At 42.7% G+C, this 21,609-nt stretch overlaps 1 protein-coding gene across 1 annotated transcript; it reads left to right on the top strand.

Annotated features, from left to right (window-relative positions):
* Positions 1 to 17,735: 17,735 nt before the first annotated feature.
* On the top strand, positions 17,736 to 20,355 carry LOC311271374 (uncharacterized protein; the record flags this gene model as incomplete). Its single annotated transcript, XM_084377011.1, has 8 exons — positions 17,736 to 17,751; positions 18,619 to 18,684; positions 18,819 to 18,911; positions 19,284 to 19,373; positions 19,470 to 19,498; positions 19,620 to 19,676; positions 19,965 to 20,033; positions 20,208 to 20,355. The coding sequence occupies 8 exons, from the start codon at positions 17,736 to 17,738 to the stop codon at positions 20,328 to 20,330; spliced, it is 543 nt and encodes a 180-aa protein (XP_084233137.1). The 3' UTR covers positions 20,331 to 20,355.
* Between the last annotated feature and the right edge of the window lie 1,254 nt (positions 20,356 to 21,609).

The following is a 21,609-nucleotide window of genomic DNA, read 5'->3' as shown; positions in this document are numbered from 1 at the left end:
ACGATGATGAGGTGACATTAATCTGCTCTGTGTCGACATATGAACCATGTACACACACAGTGAAGTGGCTGTATAACAAAAATGATTTGACTGAAGATAACCAAGAAGTGAAAACATCACTGTCTCCCTGCAGCGCCTCCATGATCATTTCGACTTCTTATCACATTTATAAGTCAAGGTTTACATTTCTGAAGTGTTCAGTGACTGATGGTAACAAAGAGCAGCAGCTGTTTCCCTTCAGACTTCAGTCATCAGGAAAGAAACCAGGTGAGAATATGTTGAGCTTCAAACTGATGTGAATAATTACAGAAGATATCTGTTTATTTTCAGGATTTGAAGTTTTAACATTACATCACAACACAAGTGTTGCACTGAATAGTTTAATGAGTTGTGTTTGGCTGTTCAGGTGAGGAGACAAAAACAACAACAACAACTAAACCAAATGCAAACAGCAGAGAAGAAGGAACCCACACAACAGGGTCTGGGACCGGTGATGCTTCACAGGGTAGTGAGTGAACATTTTTATCTGCTTCTACAATCTGTGAGATGCTGACAGACACTTTGTGTCTGTGTTTTCTGGTTCATGTTGTTTCATTAGTAAATAAATGAAAGTTTGTCCTTGCAACGTACAGCTGAAAGCCCTGGAAAGAATCAGTAAGTGGACATTGAATGAAGTGGGTAATGTGTTTTGTTTGCATCTTCAAACTGATGTGAATAATTACAGAACATATTTGTTTATTTTAAAGATCTCTTTCAGTGTCTCTCTCTCTCTCTCTCTCTCTCTCTCTCTCTGTGAGAGTGAGGCTGCACGAGGTGAGGTCAGTGGAGAGTTTTCCAAACTTTTCTGTCTTCTCTTTCTTTATTCTAAATCTTCTTTTTTTCTGTCCTCTTTCTATTTGCATGTCAGGTAAGATCTCATTGTTTAGTTATTAAAAAAAGTTAGAAACGAGCCGAAAGTCGGCATTGAGGTGGGCAAGATGGCGTCCGCCGCGACGCCTTCTCTGTCCCTCCAGCACGGCGTGAGGCTGGTCCCCGGCCCCGGTGTGCCGGTGGAGGTGGTGCTGCTGGCTGTGGGAGAAGTGGTAGGACATGATCAGCTCGTCTACGCCTCCAGAATGAACAAGGCTGTGGTGGTGTTCGTGAAGTATGAGCGGTGTGTACATGTGTTGGTGGAGAGCTGGGTAACTATTGAGGAAATGTTTGTTCAGGTGTCTCCTCTGGCGGTGCCATCCACCAGAGTCACCGTGTCCGGTGTCCCCCCGTTCATCCCGAATGAAGTGCTGGAGAGGGAGCTAGTGAGGTTTGGAAAGTTCGCCAGCGGGTTTAAAACAGTGGGTCTGAGCTGCAAGGACCCAAAATTAAAACATGTGATGTCTCTGAGACGGCAGGTATTCATGTTTCTGGAAACACAAAGTCTGGATGTGTCATTTAGACTAAAGCATGGTGACGGGTTCGATATGGTTTATGCCAGCGCAGGACTCATGAAGTGCTTTGAGTGTGGTGATGTTGGACACAAGCGGGTGTTGTGTCCGCACCGGCAGATCGGGGTTGGCGGTGGCGGTGCCGCTGCCATGACTTCGGCGGCCAGTGCAGCCGCAGCGCTGGGAGCGCTAGCACTCCGCCGGCTGTCGGTGGCATTGTCGCCGCCGTCGCAACTCCCATGTTGGCCCGCAGGGCCGGTGATAAAGACGCCTGTAGCTGCCCCAGATGGTGACGGAGCACCGGGCTCATCGGGGCAGGGGGCTGCGGAGGGCAGGGTGGTGGAGGCTGAGCCATCTCCCAGTGAGCAAGGCAGGAAGGGCTTATCAAACAGCCAAGTATTGCGTGAGGATGAGGAGGAGGAAGAGGAGGAGGACTCTGATACTGAGCGGCTCACTGGGGCTGAGCAGGGGCTAAACAGTGATCTTTACTCCATAGAGGAAATTAATGGCTTCCTGGATGACACGTTTGGGAAATCTGTGAAAGTTAAAGATTACTTTCAGGACACAAATACATTTATTAGATCTGCTGTAATTCTGCAGAAGCTGGCTGGTTCTGAAGCACTGAATAAAAAGAAACGCTACCAGCTAAAAAAAACACGCAACAACACTGAAGAAGGCTGCTGCGGCTCTGAGGAAGAGAACCGTTAAAAAAGTGAAGGTCTAACATTATCGTCATGCATCACAGGGTGTTTCACTTGGTCTACTGTCTGCTGCTGCTCCTTTCTATCTTTTCTTCCATGGATGGGCTAAGGGTGGCTTCTTTAAATATGAACGGAGGGAGGGATAGAAAGAAAAGAGCAGTAACTAAAGAACTCTTCCAATAGAAGAAGTTGGATGTAATTCTCCTGCAGGAAACACACTCTGACTCTGACAATGAGACTGAGTGGGCTCTATGGACTGAGGTCTCGTGTGTCTTAAGCCACGGAACAAATTTTAAAGGGGGGGTAGCCATTTGTTTTTCTTAAAAGTTGGATTTTAACATCTTGTCCTCTGTGGAAATTGTGAGAGGACGGGCCTTGGTTGTTGTGGTGGAGATTGAAAAGGTCCCTTTTTCTTTTGTAAATGTCTACGCTCCTAACTCAGGACCAGACCGAGCGCTTTTCTTTGAGCAGCTGAAAGATGGACTGCTTCTTTTAAAACCCAGTAACATCATCATGGGTGGAGACTGGAAGTGCACACTACAGTTCACCATGGATAGGATGAACGAAGAGCCTCATCCAAAGTCTTCCATTTCATTGAACAGCCTGGTGGGTCATCTGGATCTCTGCGACACCTGGAGATTAAAGCATCCAGGTGACCGACAGTACACCTGGTTCAGAGTTAACAACAGCACAGTGAGTGCAGCTAGATTAGAAATGATATACATCTCTCACAGCCTCAGACCAACACTCAGTAACAGCTCCATAACACCAGTAGGGTTTACAGATCACCACCCCATCACAGCAACTTTCATTTCCTCTCACACAGAAAGAACTTATTACACTTCAACAATAAGCTCCTGCAGGAGAAGACCGTTTGCCAACACTTTCTTTTCTTTTGGGAGAACTGGAGAGGAAAGAAGGGTGTTTTGAGTCTTTAGGTCAGTGGTGGGAAATTGGTAAAGCTCAAATCAGGGTGTTTTGTCAGCAGTATACATCTCACTCCACGGCCAAGGCTAAAGCAGCCATAAAGGAAATAGGAGATATCAGGCAGTGTGAAGAACACATTGATGTCCCTTTTAAATAAGGAGATGATAAAACAAAAGAAAAGACACTTGAGTGCTTTCTTACAGGAGAGAGTGAAGGGGGCACAGGTGAGATCCAGCTTTATTGCTCTGAAGGAAATGGATGCTCCAACTGCCTTCTTTTTAAACCTTGAAAAGAAGGAGGCAAGGAAAAAACTCATGGCCTGTCTGTGTCTCCCGGACGGAAGGATGATGTCAGATTGAGGCCAAATGAGACAGCATGCTGTGGATTTGTATTCCTCTCTGTTCAGGGCTGAGGAGTGTGACCAGCGCTGTACTGCAGAGCTTCTGCAGGGGCTTCCTCGGCTCAGCGAAGGAGAGAGGGTCGACATGGACCGGGAGCTGAGCCTGAAGGAGCTGACCACGGCGGCCCAACAACTCTCAAAAGGACGAGCTCCAGGATTAGATGGGCTGCCGGCTGATTTCTATCAGCAGTTCTGGGGCATGCTGAGTCCGGACCTTCATTCAGTTTTTATGGATTGTTTTAAAAGAGGGGAACTGCCAGCCTCGTGCCGGAGCGCAGTTGTCTCCCTTTTACCAAAAAAGGGGACCTGGCCTCATTAAAAAACTGGAGGCCTGTGGCACTCCTGTGCTCAGACTATAAAATACTTTCCAGAGCTCTGTCCAACAGACTCAGACTGAAAATTGACCTGATGGTGAACATGGACCAGAGCTATTGCATCGCTGGAAGAACACTGATGAACAATCTCTTCCTGCTAAGGGATGTAAGAGACATCTGCAAAGTGTCGGACACAAACATCAGTATCCTGTCGTTGGACCAAGAAAAGGCTTTCGACAGGATTGACCACAAATTTGTTTAGTGTTTTTCATGCATTTGGTGTTGGGGATGTTTTCACATCATGGGTGAGTCTGCTATATAAAGGTGTGAGCTGTATGGTGAAAGTTGCAGTTTAAGTTTGAAAGGGGAATAAGGCAGGGCTGCCCCCTCTCTGGTCAGCTTTATAGCCTAGCTATTGAACCTTTTCTGTGCAACGTCAGGAACAAACTCAGGGGATTTCATCTGCCCAACAGCCCTCTCAGCATGCCTCTTACAGTAGCTGCTTATGCAGATGATGTGAACATTTTCATCACTGAGCAAGCTGATGTGAGTATTTTAAAAGAGAGTCTTGGCTTGTACGAAAGAGCTTCATCTGCCAAGGTCAACTGGGCAAAATGTGAGGCTCTGTACTGCAGCACGGGGAACAGCAGGATGCCTGTTCTTCCAGCAGGACTTCAGTGGAAAAGAAATGGGATGAAGGTGCTCGGGGTGTATCTGGGAGATCTGGATTTTGAACAGCAGAACTGGGAGGGTGTAGTGGCTGCTGCCTCAGCCGCATACAGGGGAGGAGTCCTGGTCATTAATAACTTGGTCGCCTCGACACTGTGGCACAGGCTGAAAGTCTTATCTCCACCTGGGAGCCTGATCGACGACATCCAGAAACACCTCGTTGATTTCTTCTGGACTGGGCAGCACTGGATCAGGGCTGCAGCTCTCTATCTACCAGTGGAGGAAGGAGGACAGGGACTGGTGGATATAAGATCCAAAATAATGTCCTTCAGACTGCAGACTGTGCAGAGGGTGCTGTACCAGTGTGGTCTGCGATGGCAGGAGACTGCAGGGCAGCTTCTGCAGAGGGTAAGTCGACTAGGATACAACAAACAGCTGTTCCAGGTCCGGCTGGATGAGGTGGACCTTACCGGCCTGTCATCCTTTTACACCTCTGTCATGGAGGCGTGGCAGTGTCTGAAGCACACCAGGGACTCTGCTGCTTCACCTGGCAGGTGACTCCTGGAGGAACCATTACTGCACAATAACTTTATCACATCACAGGCACTGTCCTCCTCCAGTCTGTGCCGTGATCTGCAGAGAGCTGGCTGTGTTAAACTTGGACATCTGCTACACAGCGCAGAGACGTCTCTGGAGGGTTTAGCTCGGAGGATGGATGTCAGGTCCTCCAGGATTCTGGAAAGACTGGTGAAGGAAGTCTGTGCCTCCCTGCCGGGACCCATGAGGACCTACATGTATGTGGAGAACCAAACCTGTGGAGAACAGTGGGATGACGGAGGCCCTTACAGCTTTCCAGCTCTAACTGTTGCTCCTGTGGTAGGGGAGTGGCAGGAAGAGAAGGACAAGCTGTTAACCTTCGCTACTCCCAGGCTTGGGAGTTTTGAGACTGTGGAGAAGAAGCCGCTGTACCAGCTTTGTGTGAAGGTATGTTGTCTGGGCTCCTTGGTCGGAGTGAAGGTGTCGAGGTGGACCGAGGTGTTTGGCCGGGATAAGTCCCTGAAAGGCAGTTGGAGGTCCTTGTAAGCTGCCTGTTGAAAAGCGTTCAGCTGAACTCCAGTGGAGGATTATACACGGAGCAATAGCTACGAACAGACACATAGCACACCTGGACCTGGGTCATGGGGGGGCCTGCCTGTTCTGTGTACAGGAGGAATCTGTGGTACACCTGTTGACCGGGTGTCCTCGCTTAGCTGGTCTGCTGGGAGTGTTAAAATCATGGTGCACCGGTTTGGGGGAACAGTTTTCTTTGGATTTGTTTATCTATGGTCGCAAATACAAGGTGAGAAAAAAGAATGTTTGTATTCTGGTGAATGTTGTGTTTGCCGTGGCAAAACTGGCGATCTGGATCTCCAGGAAGAACAAGGTGAAGGGTTCAGGATGCACTGAGGGTGAGCAGGTGATGAAGGGGCTGCTGGCTGCTCGTCTCAAAGTTGAACATGCGTATTATCACATTGTTGGTGATGGCAGTGGAAGGAGTGTTGTGCTCTGTGTGGGGGGACAGGAGAGCTGCTGCTCTCTTTCTGATTGTTATACATTTGTTGACTATTATGGGGTTGTTTTGTTCTGGTTAGTTTGTTTTGTTTTGTTTCTTGCCTGCTGATGCACTTTTGATTTTGAGAATAACTAACTGATAAATAAAGTTATCTTTTAAACGTAAAAACAAATCTCCCTCTCTCTCTCTCTCTCTCCCTCTCTCTCTGCGCATGCGTGAGCGTGAGTGAGTGTCTATATGTGTTAAATGTTGTTTGTTTGTGTTGACTGTGTTGTATTGTTTGTTCGGTTCGGTTCGGTGGAGGTCAGGTGGAGCTGCAGAAGCTGACACGCCGACATGTGGTGAAGATTTCCCCAAACGTCTGCTGTTCAGTGGAGGAGGCCAGCTGTGCTGTTGGAGAGGTTGTAGGGTTTGGAAGTATAACATCTGCCTCTCAGATGAACAGTGCGATTGTCATCTTTCTGGATGACATTTGCAGTTGAGAAAGTTGTTGAGGGTGGTGTATGATTCATTCACACCTGTTCTCCCGCTGGTGAATCCCGCAAAGAAAATAATGATATCTAATGCACCTCCGTTTATTAAAGGAATAGTTCACTCTAGAATGAAATTCAGTCATTATCGACTCACCCTCATGCTGATGAGAAGTCCGGTGTAGTTTCTTATTCCTCAAAGTGCAGCTGGAGACCCACGGGGGTACTCTCCGGCAGTAAACATCCATATAACGAGCTTTAATGGCGTCTGAGACGAAAAGGTCCATAAAACTACACAAAAACGTTGTAATATTCCTCCATACTGCTCGTCCACTGCAATCCAAGTGTCCTGAAGTGGCGACATCCAGAGTTTACTCGAAACAACGTCATTTAGTACATTTTTCTAGCCTAAACAGTCACTATGCTATATCTGCCTGGAGGCACGCTCTGCGTTCACGTGAGTCTCACAGCGGTTTGCACTACGGAAGCCACGCCGGACAAGATGAACGAGACTCGGGATAGATACACACTGGTATTTACATGCTGCTATTTTATAGACCTTTTCGTCTCGGATGCCATTAAAGCTCGTTATATGAATGTTTACTGCCTGAGAGTACCCCCGCGGGTCTCCAGCTGCACTTTGAGGGATAACGAACTACACTGGACTTCTCATCAGCATAAGGGTGAGTCGATAATGACTGAATTTTGTTTTAGAGTGAACTATTCCTTTAAAAATGAAGAGCTGTCGTGCTACGGGCAGCTGGTGTCTCTATTAAAATGGTTCCTCTGGGGTGCAAGTCACCAACATTAAAACCTGACCTTCAGTTTTAAAGTTGACAAATTCAGCTACAGTGTGTTCGTAACATCTGAAACCATGAAATGTTTTGGCTGTGGGGACGAGGGACATGTGGTTCGCTCCTGCCCTGAAGCCAGAGAGCAGCCAGGTGTTGTGCCAATGTAGGTATCCCCGACGGAAACTGTTTCCCTTGGCCACAGGAGCACGCATTCATTCAGCGAAGGCGGAGAAACAGCGCTGTGCTTGCTTTCACCCAAGTAAATTAAAACTAACAACAATTGCATTGTTTAATTCAATGTTCTGGTGTTGTAATTATCTACGAAGTTTTGCAACATGGCCCACCCATCAAAATAAATGCTTTTATTCTTTTGTACGTCATAACTTCGTACTACGTACTGAACGGAAAAACCAAGGCAATAATTTCCTCATGTGATTTGACATATAACACGCTGTAATTCAAGTCCTGGCATGGAATTTGTCAAACTAAATAAACGTCGATGTCCAAAATCAAGATCACTGTGATCTTCAATTACGTCTATTAAATCTACTTCACTCGAAATGTACTGTCATGGACAGATGAAGCCTGACCTTTGAATGATTTATTTTATGTGTACTTCAGATACTACTCTATAACCTCTGTGATTATGAACAAGTTTCTTCTCTTCTAGCCAAAGATATGGGGGGAAACATATTATTTCAGACGGGTCGAATTTCACTTTGCGCTTTCGCTCTCTCAAACTCGCCATGCTGAAAACCATGAAACACGCTAAACCCTCATTAGTGCAAGAGCTTAGTTCGAAAATGTAAAGGAATCGTGCATTTTGTGGTAAAAGCATGAAATTTAGTACACTGACAGCCAAAGGCATTCTCAAAAGATTTGGATATGGAGCCATCCTTAATTTTCAACATGGCGGCCATGGCAGCCATTTTCAAAATGGCCGCCAGAAATAACTATTTTCTTATGAATCCTGGATATAATATGATATTTCAGACTTATTTAGCATACATAGTACTTGGTAAATGTCTTTTGGATAGTGGAACTTTTCAATTGAAAATTCAAAATGGCCGCCAACTTGTTAGATATGGATGATCTGTGTGAAATTATACATTTTTCCTGATGCAGAATTTTAATACGAACTTTAGAATTTCTAAAACTCTTCTTTCCATGTTCCATAACACTCATATTAAGCAAGGCAAATAGGGTCTATCATACGGAAGACTATTCACACTCTCCTTCACAGAAGCAGAGGGCTGTGCACTGTAAGTGGGACTTTTTGAACTTGCACTGCCCAACACAACCCTTCTTGCATTTGCATGAGATAAGTTCATAGCTGGACTGGCCTGCATCTGGTAGACATGTCCAGAAGGGTTCATAGTCCCCCTCAGATGACTTTGACCAGCCCCATTCGCATGGTGAAGGTAGTTCTGGTGTTGACACCAGGACTGTACCCCAGGACTGTACCCCACACATGCCCTCCTTGGTACACAGCTCTCTTTACATGCTCTTCTAGGGCAGCCTTGGTAGGGGGGATTGCTTGCACATTGTGCCTCTTTGCGAATAACTTCCTCCTTGCCGTATCGATTTCTGTACATGTGCTGGTTCGGTCATAGAGTATATCTTGGCATATAATGCAGAGATTCCAGTCAGTCTTGGCTGTGCAAGAAGGTGATGGTCCTTGACCATCAAAATTCACAAGCTGGAATTTCTTCGACATTTTGTCAGACAAGAAAAACTATGTTTGCAGTAAAGGCCGAGGGGTTATCCTTATATACCACCTTTTACTACAGGGAAACACATTCGAGTATGGGATACAACTAGGTTCGGATAAGATTACCCTACACCTAGCCCGATCGTTCATCCAGTACCATTTAATTCCTGTGCGATCTGTACACCATCCAGGTAACTATATGAAAATCATATAAAGCCCCGTTACCCTTGGCTCGGCTCTCCCGCGCTGGCACATCCTGTCCATTCAGGTGCGGCTATCTAACCATGTACATCTAACTATGTAAACTAAGTCGATGTGGGGCTAAAATTAGATAGCATTTAGGAAACTAAACTACACTACCACTTAGCTATGACCACAACTAGCACATTAAATACAGAAAATGGCATTATTAAGAGGAGTGTATTTAGCTGGCACTGAACCCCATGCTGAGTTTCACAGCAGTGGTATCACCAGTGTGCCCTGGTTGTGTTTCGACATCCACTCTTTTACTTTTCTTTTTTTAATTTTTTTTTTAGATTATTGGGTTATTGGGATTAGATGATAATTTACTTGAAATTATCATTTTTATTTCGGAAATATGGCTGCCATCTTCAAATAAACAAGGGTCATAGGTCACCAGTAGTCACTAAGTGTGTGACTACTGTGGTCACCAGGAGGTAGAAGGAAGCTATGGGCAATTGCAAAGTTCAAAATTTGAATACAAAAAATATATATATATACTGGTTTGACACCGAGATCACCCATATCAGACAATATTTACGCTCCAGTTTTGAGGACTGAGAGATTGTTTTTTTAAAATGTTTTGGGTGATGCCATTGAAAAGTGTTTGGATGATTTTTTGTTTCTGGGGGGTGATTTTAACTGCACAGAAAATGCTAAACTAGACAGAAATCATCTGGAGCCTCACCATGCCTCATCTGTCAGACTAAGACAGCTCATTGAGACATGTGAGTTAAAGGACATGTGGAGAGGTTTTAACAGGACTGACAGGCAGTACACCTGGAGTCACTGCAGAGACAAGCTAATATCACTGTCCAGACTTGATCGCTTTTATTGTTTTAAGCATCATTTTAATATTTTTAAAAGGTGTCAAATCGTTCTTACTGGTCTATCTGATCATTGTCTGGTTCAGTGCACTTTCCACAATCAAAACGTTAAGCTCCATAGCGCTTATTGGCATTTTAACACTGGTCTTTTAAATGACAAATCTTTTAGAGAAGCTTTTTAATTTTTTATGGTTTTCACATCAGGAAAATAAATCTGGCTTTTCTTCAGTGCAGCGGTGGTGGGACTGTGGAAAAAGTCTCATCAAACAGTTTTGTCAGCAGTATACTCGCAATGTAACCAAGCACATCACCAGGTCTCCTAACAGACCTAGAGATAGAAGTAGTAGAACTACAGAGTCTAGTAGATTCTACTGGGCACATTGAAGCCCTTAAATCTAAAAAGGCTGCTCTAGCCAACCTGTTGGGCATTACAGCACAGGTGGCTCTGGTCCGCTCTCGTTTCATAAATGCGTCTCAAATGGATGCTCCCTCACAGTTCTTCTTTGGGTTAGAGCGTAAGAATGGTCAGAGAAACATCGTCCACTCTCTGCGCTCTGAAGACGGATCTACAGTAACAGGAACCCCTGAGATTCGCAGACATGCCACCTGCTTCTATAGAGAGCTTTTTAAAAAAGAGTATGTGGATGCGCCAATTCTCTGCATCCGCCTCTGTGTGAAAGTCTCAGATGAGGCGAGGGGGGAAAATTGGCTGCGCCTCTGATGCGCCTCCGGAGAGTGAAAAATGTCACTTAGTCACTTTCCAGGATTGCATGGTCGGTCAGGATCTCAATCACAACACATTATAACAGCATCCATATGATTATAAACAGTCAGCGGGTACATGTTTAGATTAACAGGAGGACACCGTGGGAAACACCTTCAAAAACACAGACACGTCATCATCATGACGTGTACTGTCACACCTCTTTTGGAGGCGCAGCACTGGCTTTCTGTGTGACTCATACTCTGGTTCGTCTTTTACGCCGGAGCTGCTTGGCTCTGTGTGCACAACCTACGGTGGAGAAATGGCGAACCGCCGCTGCGGCGATAAAGCGTCGTCTCTGTGTGAAGAGGGCTACCGCGTTAGATACAGAACTGTCTCTCGATGAACTCTACACTGCTGTAATGAGTCTCAGAAATGGTAAAGCTTCTGGCATCGACTGACTGCCTGTCAAGTTTTACAAATCATTTTGGTCAGTGGTTGGTGGAGATCTGCTGGAGGTGTTCCAGGACAGTCTGTGCAAAGGACAGCTGCCATTGAGCTGTAGGAGGGCAGTCATCACTATGTTGCCGAAAAGGGGAGATCTACAGGAACTGAAAAACTGGAGGCCGGTCTCTCTGCTGTGTCGAGACAACAAGATCTTCTCCAAAGCTCTGGCTTCCAGACTCAGAGAGGTGATGAGTGAGGTCATCCATGTTGGAAAAGGCATTTGACCGGGTTGAACATCAGTATCTATGGCAGACTCTGAAAGCTTTTGGGTTCAGCCTGGCTTTCATTGCTAAGATCCAGGTATTGTGATATTGCGAGTATACTCAAAGTTAATGGTGGCTTGGCTACACCTTTTGTTGTCCAGAGGGGGATACGGCAGGGATGCTCTCTTTCTGGGATGTTGTATTCCCTTGCACTTGAACCTCTGCTAAACAAACTGAGGAAAGAGCTCTCAGGTGTCTGTTTTCCAGGCTACACTTCAGCTGTTAAGTTATCTGCATATGCAGGTGATGTTGTGATTATCCTCAATAAACAGAGAGATATTCATATTTTAGAAGCAAATGTAGTTTTTTTTAAACAAAATCTCCTCTGCCATCGTTAACTGGAAAAAGAGTGAAGCTGTGCTCATTGGGAAAAAGACTTTAAACACCTTGGCTCTACCAGGAGGGCTCATATGCAAGAAAGTGGGGCTGAGGTACTTGGGGGTGTTCTTGGGTGAGGAATACACGTTAGAAAAGTATAAGTAATACACTTACCAAGTCGAGGCGCTGCTTTCCGCCTCCATTTTATCCAGAGACTGCTGTTTGGCCCTAAAGACTTGGTATGGAGACTGCTGGCACACAAGGTCCTACAACAGTTTGGTGGTCTGGGACTGCAAGGTCTCATTGTTTCTAATGGATGTATAAACTTTGAAACTTCAGACTAGGGGTGTGCAGAGCAGCCGATATTTGTATCTGTATTTGTATTTGTTGAGGGGGGAAAAGTATTTGTATTTGTATTTGTATTCGAGTAAAATTCAAAATAGGCGTAAAATAATTTTTTTTTGAGTTACACTTCTAATTTTTGTTATAGTGTAAGTATTCTTAAATTATCCATTATAGTAATTATGGATATGCAATATTGGATGATGTTTTTCCATAAATCCAGCAATGAACATGTAACAAGGAATGTCATTGAAAAGAAAATAACATAACAGCCATTACCTCATCCATGGTTAAACCAACAACTAATAAAATATCATTGTGAACATTAGGAACCCCACCACCACCTATTGTTGGAGGACGTTGAACAGACAGAATAAAAACAATTAATACTTAAAAGAACTGTTCTTTCTAATGCAAGCCGCGTTCAGCCGGCGCTCGAGCGGAGCGGGGGAGAGAAACAGTGTGTATTTCTTTTACTCTGTGGAAGATCTCCCAACGGAGTGAGGGACAAAGCAAGTGGGACAGATCTGCCCAGTCCCTGAGCAGCGCGCGCTTCACAGACAAACCACAAGCAGAGTGTACACAACGTCACCTGGTTCAGCAGCACCATGGACAGCAGCGGGGGCGGGGGGGTCGGAACAGCAGTGTTTTGACGCCCCCACCCCCCCGACCCCTGAACGTCACTCACTCACTCACTCATCCGGGCATGTACTGCGGTCTCATGAGGAAACATAGCTTTTTGATATGATGTTTTTCTTGTTCCCGAATACAAATATTTTTTAAAGTATTTGTTCGAAATAAGTATTTGTAAAAAACAATACCGTATTCGGGTTCGGCTCCACCCCTACTTCAGACTCTACCACCTTTCTACCGTGGAGTCTTCACAGTGTGGAAAACACTGGTGAATGAGAGATCGGAGCACAGTGACTCCCTTTACTGGTTGTTGAAGGAGCCAGTGGTGCATGGAGGACAGTTGGACGCCCCGTGCTGAGCAGGATCAGCAGTGACAGAATTGTTCTGCAGAGCAAGGATTTTAACTCTTGGGTCTGTGGTGGACATTGCTGGACCTGAATTGAACAATGCAGCTGCACAAGCAGCAAGACTGGGAATACGATCTGTGAGGGTCATCAAGCAGCTCCTTGGACACTGGAAACAGTGTCTAACTGGACACGAGTGTGTCCTGTTAGAGGACTACTGTAACAGTGTAACTGTGCCAAATGCTGATGATCCTTTTCCTCCTTTAGGTGTTCATCCCAGGTTTGGTTACTGTGCTGGTACTTTTCTGGATGAGAACAGTTGTACTCTGCTAAACCTAGAAGAGGTCAAAGGCAAAGCTCTGTACAGAATGATGGTGAAGTGTCTAAACAAAAACAAGCTTCATGATCACGTTGACACACCTTGGCAAGGTCACCTGCACTTGAGACGTGATGTCAAACCTGCCTGGAGAGGCTTATGCAAGCTTCCGTTAACAAAGAGGGTAGCCGACCTACAGTGGAGGCTCTTACGCGGTGCAGTAGCAGTCAATGCTTTCCTGTCTGTTCCTCATTTTTGGTTTTAAATACAGCAAGTCAGCCAAACACAAATGTCAACTTCCAAACGTTATATTGGGACAAGCAAAGATGGCTATTTATGTGAGCAGGAAGAGGAAGATTGATGACTCAGCAGACATTGATCGGACACTGTTGTTCAGGAGGATGGTCAAAGCTAGAACAATGATCGATTTGAATTATTACAGAGAGATGAAGGATGTGGATCAGTTCAGCCTGATGTTGACTCATTATGATGTGTTGTGAAGGAAGGCCAGCTGTTTTTTTTCTGAGGAGTTATTGTGATTTTTTAAAGACTATTTATTTATTGATTTGTCTGTGTTTCTGAACATGATCATATTTATTTGTAAATAGTTTTTTGGAAGAATGACAGAATAAAGTTATTCTTAAAAATAAAAAAATCTCTCTCTCTCTCTCTCTCTCTCTCTCTCTCCCTCTCCCCTTCTCTTAACATCTTTTAGATGCTGACAGACACTTTGTTTCTCTGTTTTCTGGTTTGTGTTCATCAAGGTGGTGATGCAACAACAACCACTGTCAACAAGACAAGATCAGTGAAAATTAAGCCATCAAAAGGTTAAAAAAAACCCACACATTTACAAACAACAATATTGGAATTAAAGAAGAAGGTAGAGACTGATCAGAACTACATTCAGTTCAAAAAGGCAAAAGACACTGTCTTGTTTCAGATATCAGAGGTATAGAGACAGTAAAAGAGCTCATCATCAAAACACCTCTGATTATATTTAACTGCTCTAAATTCTCTTCTCAGTTTGGTGGCGGTTCATCATTGTGTCTGTGGGTTTGTCAGCACTCTTGATAAGTGTTGTTACAGTCAACATGTGGACGAGAACTAAAGGTGAGAGCAACCACAGATGAAACAGGAAGCTTTGATGAACCTGGACTTTCACTGTGGAAACTAAACTGGACTTCTTTTTGTCTTTTCAGGGAACAAAACACAGAGAGAAGAAAACAGGGTGAGTTTTAAACTAAAGTGTGAACTGTGTTCAGTTTCAACAGTGGAGGAAAAATGTAAGACGGAAATCCCAAGTTTTTGCACCTAGACCTAAGAAAACCACGACCATTTGACAACATTGATAACAGTCCAAAAGTAAAAGTATGTAATAATGTGATCATGTGAAGTGTTTGTCAGCAGCTGCAGTAGAGCGTCATAGTTTAAAGTTTAAGGCCACTGATCAAGCTACTGAATTTCATTACCTGGAAGTGAGAATGTGTTGACAACACTCAGGTTAGGTTTAGGCACCAAAACCACTTTTAGTTAGGGTTCAAAAAAGATGCTGTTTTGGCTTAAAACACCAATTCTTGACGCCTCAAACTCAACTGGAACTTGTGGCAAGGTTTCCTAAAAAACATCCAGTGCTGTCACGCTTACAAATGTTGAAACACCAGCTTGATCTCCTCGGGACTTCCAGATATGAAAGTCTGACCATTAGAATGTAATGTGAATGTGATACGAGTGATTTAGTGGAAATGTCAGTATTGTAAGTAGCTTTATGATGCACACAAATGTGAAAGTATCAGTGGTTTGCAGAAACGTTAACTGCCATCATTTTATCCTGGTGACTGGGCTCGCTGTTTTTTGAGACTATAAGGACGTCAGGTAGTGAATCTTAAAGTAACTCATTATTTTGGATTTCCTTGTTCTAACCGTGGAGCACTGGAAGTCTGAAAGTCAGAGAAATGGGATTGTAATCTGAAAAACAAAATACATGTCTGAGTCTCTGAACTTTTCCTCAGAGTGTTTGTTAGGACAGTGAATTAATAATGCTCTTTCTTCTCCAAACTCAACTGTTTCTCTGGAGCTGCTTTGTATTTCCACACTTATTTGCTCCATTTTCACCCAGAGTGTTGTGTTTTCCTCAGGAGCATAATGATGAAGATGAAGATGAAGGTACAGTGATCTATGAAAACAGCGGAGAGCCGTCTGCCTCCGTCAGACTCCACTGATCATCTACATCAACTCACCAGAGAAACGAGTCCACTGCTGTTAAATATCATCTCATCATATTTCACATGAGTAGATAACAATAGAATCATAACATCTTTTTAAGAGTTAGACTGAATGTATTTGTTTTTATTCATTAATATGACACAAGTCTTTTCTGTGCCGAGCTCTTTGTGTTTCAGTCTGAGCTGGACTAACAGGCTCGAGTCAAACTGGTGGACGAGGAGTTTGACTCTTCACCTGTCTGTTTATGTGTGCTGTAAACATCACCATGAATCCTGTCTGTTTCACAATAAAGTGTATAAAGAAAATAAGTTGCATTTGTGCAAATATTTATCTCAACTAACAATCTTCAAATATGCATCGAATGTAAAAGTTCAAATGTGACAAAATATCACACACAAATTCAACAGCAAACTGAGGTGGAGAAACAGACTGAAGTTATTATGAGGAAGTGACTTCTTACTTATCACAGGAAGTAGATGCTGTGAGAAGAATCAGCACATCAGAGGTGGCAAAAGTCCACACATTCTCTCCTCAAGCAGAAGTACAGATACTTAAAAAAGACAGAAGTACTGATTCAACCTCTTTACTCAAGTAACAGTAATAAAGTACAGGCTCTGAAATGTACCCTAAGTATCAAAGTGCTGATTTTCCTCGACACAATATTCTCTAAAGTTGTTGTGTTGATATTCTGTTAATATTACTACATTAACTCTAATTTCATCAATTCATAAGTGAACTCAGCTGCTGCAAAAACAGCTACAATCACAGAGGTGTTGCAGTGCTTCAGCTCCAGGACTGAAGAGCTGCTGTAAGTCCTACAAACCACCAGATGTCTCATTTTAACTCACTTTCATTTAGCATTGTTGTTCACATATTTGAGTGTGTTTGAATGTGTTTTCAGCCTTAATGGAGTCAGTAACAGTCTTCTCTTTATTATATCTGTTAACAATATCATCTGCAAATAAAGACGTCTTCACCACTTCACTCTACTCTGTGTTTTGTGACTCCTTCATGTACTAACAGCGTCATAATGGAAAGTGAATATTCTCTACTATGAATGTCTTGATTCTACTAGTAGTAAACCTTCCCTCTGGTGGCTTGAACAGCTCTGTTCTCTCTGGACACTAAAATATGTCTTAATACAGATAGAAATGCAGCCAAAGTGAGCTGAGAATGTCCAGAAATCTAATAACTCAGGCTACTTTCAGAAGGTTTGGATGCACAGGACCACCGACTCTGACCTAAAATGATGGAAATACATTTCACACATCTTAAATGTCCAACTAGTCGTTTCTGCAGTGAGCATACAGCATGAAAAACCTCCAGACCACAGGTGAAGTATTGTAACTGTCCAGTTGAACAGCACATATTGTGGAGGCTTGATGCTGCTGTTGTACCCACATTCTCATCAAAACACTTCCCCTTCACTTCTCTGAGAGAAACAAGTGCAGAGAAAGAAGGAGGAACCAACAGACCTCAGTCCACTAACATATCATCTTATCTGTGATCTTTCCAGCTGCTACAGTATCACCATATTACACCACGGACATCAAGAGTCAAACTGTGCTGGACGAGGAGTTTGACTCTTCACCTGTCTGTTCATGTGTGCTGTCAAACATCACCATGAATCCTGTCTGTTTAAACATAAACACTATCTCAAGAAACAGCAAACATTTAACTGAACTAACCATCTTCAGGAGGTCAACAACTATTTCTTCTTTTTCTTCTTCTTCTTCTTCTTCTTCTTCTTCTTCTTCTTCTTCTTCTCTGGAGGTGAAACATGTCACTGTTAATTTCTGTGAAAGTGGAAGTTGTGACAGAGTTTTTGGCTGTTTGGACATTTACAAGATATTCAGATGGATAAAAACATAAAACAGACTAAGATTAAGAATGAGGAAGTGACACCATATGAACCACAGGAAGTAGGTGCAGCTTCTCTCGACTAAAGCACAACTTTAGAAACTCAGATGATCATAAGAACAGAGACAGAAGAAGGAGAGAGACAGAGAATCATGATGGTCCAGTTCAAATGGATTCAAATGTCTTTATTTCTTACAGCGATGCTTCAGTTCACAGGTAAGAAGACGTATATCACATATAGAAATGGAAGGTGCATTGCAATAATGTACTTTATTAAATATATTTGATTGAAGAAAGACAACAAAATGTGTTGTTTGTTTACAACGTGGTGACTTTAGTGAACTTTTAGAAACAAGGATAAAGAAATATCACAGATTTTTTCTCATTTCAGTTTATTTTCATATTTTTCTCTGATCTGAACAGGAGCAGCTGGAAACCTTCCAGCCTCCTTCACTGTCAGAGTTGGAGATGACGTCACTTTGCCTTGTGAAAATGTGATAAAGCCTCAGCAACAATGTGACAGCACTGTCTGGACCTTCAGTGAGTCAGGGAACAAACAAACAGTAGAGCTGGTTACACTTGGACAGATCAAAGTTAAATCAGACAGACTGAGTGTTACAGAGAACTGTTCTCTGGTTGTGAAGAAGGTCACAGTCGAGGATGCTGGTCGTTATAATTGCCGACAATACAAATCACACATACATCAAGGTCCAGACTCTGAGGTTCATCTGTCTGTTGTCTCCAGTGAGTATTTACATCATAATGTTTTCAGATCAAACTGTGAAACATTACAATAATTATGATCACAGTGATGAAGTTAATTTTACTCTTGTTGTCTTTCTCTCACAATATCTCCATCTTCACCAGTGACTGAACATCAGAACGATGATGTGGTGACATTAATCTGCTCTGTGTCGACATATGAACAATGTACACACACAGTGAAGTGGCTGTATGAGGGTAAAGAGGTGGATACAGATAACCAAGGTGTAACTACATCACAGTCTTCCTGCTCTGCCTCTGTGCATGTTCTGACTTCTCATCACATTTACAAGTCAGAGTTTAAATTTCTGAATTGTTCAGTGACTGATGGTAACAAAGAGCAGCAGCTGTTTCCCTTCAGACTTCAGTCATCAGGAAAGAAACCAGGTGAGAATATGTTGATCTTCAAACTGATGTGAATAATTACAGAAGATATATGTTTATTTTAGGGATTTGAAGTTTTAATGTTACATCACACGTTTTGTACTGAACAGTTTGTTAAGTTGTGTTTATCTGTTCAGGCAAGGACACAGCAGCAGCAACAACAACAACAACAACAACAACAACAACAACAACAACAACAGGGTCTGGGACCGGTGATGCTTCACAGGGTAGTGAGTGAACATTTTTATCTGCTTCTACAATCTGTGAGATGCTGACAGACACTTTGTGTCTCTGTTTCCTGGTTCATGTTGTTTCATCAGTGAATGGATGAATGTTTTTACATTTTAAATTAGTTTCTGTTGTATCATAAGTTTTTTGTTGTCCTTGCAACGTACAGCTGAAAGCTCCATAAAGAACCAGTAAGTGGACATTGAGTTCAGTGGGTAATGTGTTGTGTTTGCTTGTTTGGTCAAAGTAGATTAAGATTGTGTTTACATTGGATGCAGTCTTTGTTCTAAAAGTGTCAAATTAAAATGACATGTAACTCTCTTCAACAGGAAGCTGCAGCCAACATGCTTCATATATTTTCATTATGTTTCCAGATTGGCGGTGGCTGCTCATCATTCTGGCTGCGGTCTTAGTGGCACTTTTAATAATTGTTGTGAAAGTCATCAGGAGGAAGAGAGCTGAAGGTGAGAGCACAGAGAAAACTTTTTTAAACAAGATGTTACAACAAACTGGATTTTCTTTGTGGAAGCTAAAGTCAACTCTCTTTTTTGTCTTTTCAGAGAACAAAACACGGCTGGAGGACAATGTTGTGAGTATAATATCCTGCACAGATGTACTGCATATGTTACACAGGTGTTTTTATTGTACCCTGACTACATGTGTGTTAAGTGAACTGTAAGACGCTTTTTGACCAAACTGTGTTTATTCAGGGACTGACCTCAAACCCAGCAGTGACTCAGTCTGCTCCAGAAACCAGTCAGGGCACGGTGAGATCACACGCTACCAAGACGGTTGGTGGTGTCAGATTGTATGATAAAGATAAAAAGGGAAGTCAGATAACACAGACTACACTAGAGGAGAGCATGAGTAGTCAAACAGAGGTCAAACCACCACAGATAAACTGCTACACAACATGTTGACACGTCATTTGAAACATGAGAGACAGCATGAGCACGTTGGCAGAATTAAAAGAATGTAAAATAATGTTAAACTAGAACAGAATAAAGTGAGAAGTGTGAGTCAGATTAAATCTACATGTTGTCCTCTCTGTGCAGGCTGACCCTGGAGATGGTGTTTGCTACGCCTCCGTCAGCTACACCAGGAACACCAACAGGAGAGATCGGGTAAGAAAAACAGGAAATCTTCAGACTTCAAACTGAATCACTTTGTGTTGTTGTTATTTCATCGTGTTGTGTTTATGTGCTGCTGGATTTCATAAGGTTGCGTTTACTTGCATTATTCTGTATAATATAATATTGTGTGATTTATTTGTTGTGTTGTTTGTTTATTGTTTTCAGGTTCAGGGAAAAGATGCAGATGATGTTGATGATGAAGCAGTGACCTACACCACCATCAAAGCTTCCTCTCTTTCTGCTGGAGCGTCTGCTGATCCCAGCAACCTGTACGCCACCGTCAACTAACCAAAGAAATAAGAGGCCACAGTGTAGCCACAGCTCACACTGATACACTTGTTTTACATTGATAATGGATTTTACTGAATGCTTGATGATCGTTTTGAGGATTTATTGCTGTAACAAGCCTTTTATCCAGTACGGGGTGCAGTAGGTTAACTAGTAGCACATTAGCACAGCATTATGTGGCTGCTTGAAATGTAAATGAGCTAATGAGATAATATATGGTACATTTTTCCTGATGAATTTGCGATCAGGAGCTTTAATATGATAATCTGTAAAAAGAGTAAATGCCAGATTGGCTTTGGAGTGTAGGCATCAGAAAACAGGTGCTTTGAGGATCCCAGGTCATTTCATGAACCAGAGTACAAAGGTCACACTTGTATTTTACTTTGTGATCAATAAATCATAACCAAAACATTCCAAGACACTGTTTTGCAAAAAAAAAAAACGTTGGTCTTTAGTTAAAGATTTATTGTAATTATGTTATTTTTGTATCTGCTGTTATTGTTTGATATGCAGTCATTTTAACATCTATATCTCTCTCAATAAATCAATAAATGAACCCACTGACTTGTGTATTTTCAGCCTTTATCGACATAAACATCAAACCATTTATGTTTTGTATAGAAACATCTATAAAATAATAAATTTCATCATAAGCTGCTTTAAGATGATCAAAACTCAAATTTCACCACCAAAAGTTCCAACCAGAAGTTCTAAGTTCAAAAATATAATTTTTATCGAGTGTCGAGTCCTGTGAAAAAAATACATTTTCACACGAAATGTCTTTTACAAGAGGAAAATACTTCAGGGGAGTTTTATTTCCTCTCTGCGCTCTAAACACAAGATGCATCTGCTACAGTACATGTTAGCAGGTTATGTAACATGACTGTCATGTCTTTCTTTTGGGGAGGAATATGTCATACTAATCTGCTCTTAGTGTCACTGGTGGAATATTGTGAATTATCAGCAAGTCAGATCAAGGATTTACATTTCATGACCTCATATGTAATATTTTTCAAATTCTGATATTTGAGCATTTTCTTGCTACACAATAGTTTATGGTCATAGTGTTCACTGTCAGTTGCAGCAGTTAGATTACAGTGTGTTTGTGTTTTCTCATGTTTTATGTTCAAAATGCCATTTTAACATCAACAGTAGTAGTTACCAGCAGGCTCCAGCAGGGGGAGCATACAACTGTTGAGCTGCTCCTCATAATAAGGGTTAATGGTCACCTGTACTTTAGGAGAATGTGTATATCTGCTGAGTAGACTATTTGTAATAC

This window comes from Pagrus pagrus, assembly GCF_965226575.1.
Source record: "Pagrus pagrus genome assembly, chromosome: 16".
Classification (NCBI taxonomy): domain Eukaryota; kingdom Metazoa; phylum Chordata; class Actinopteri; order Spariformes; family Sparidae; genus Pagrus; species Pagrus pagrus.
Note: the sequence above shows the minus strand (reverse complement) of the source record. Positions and strands in the feature narration are given on the sequence as shown.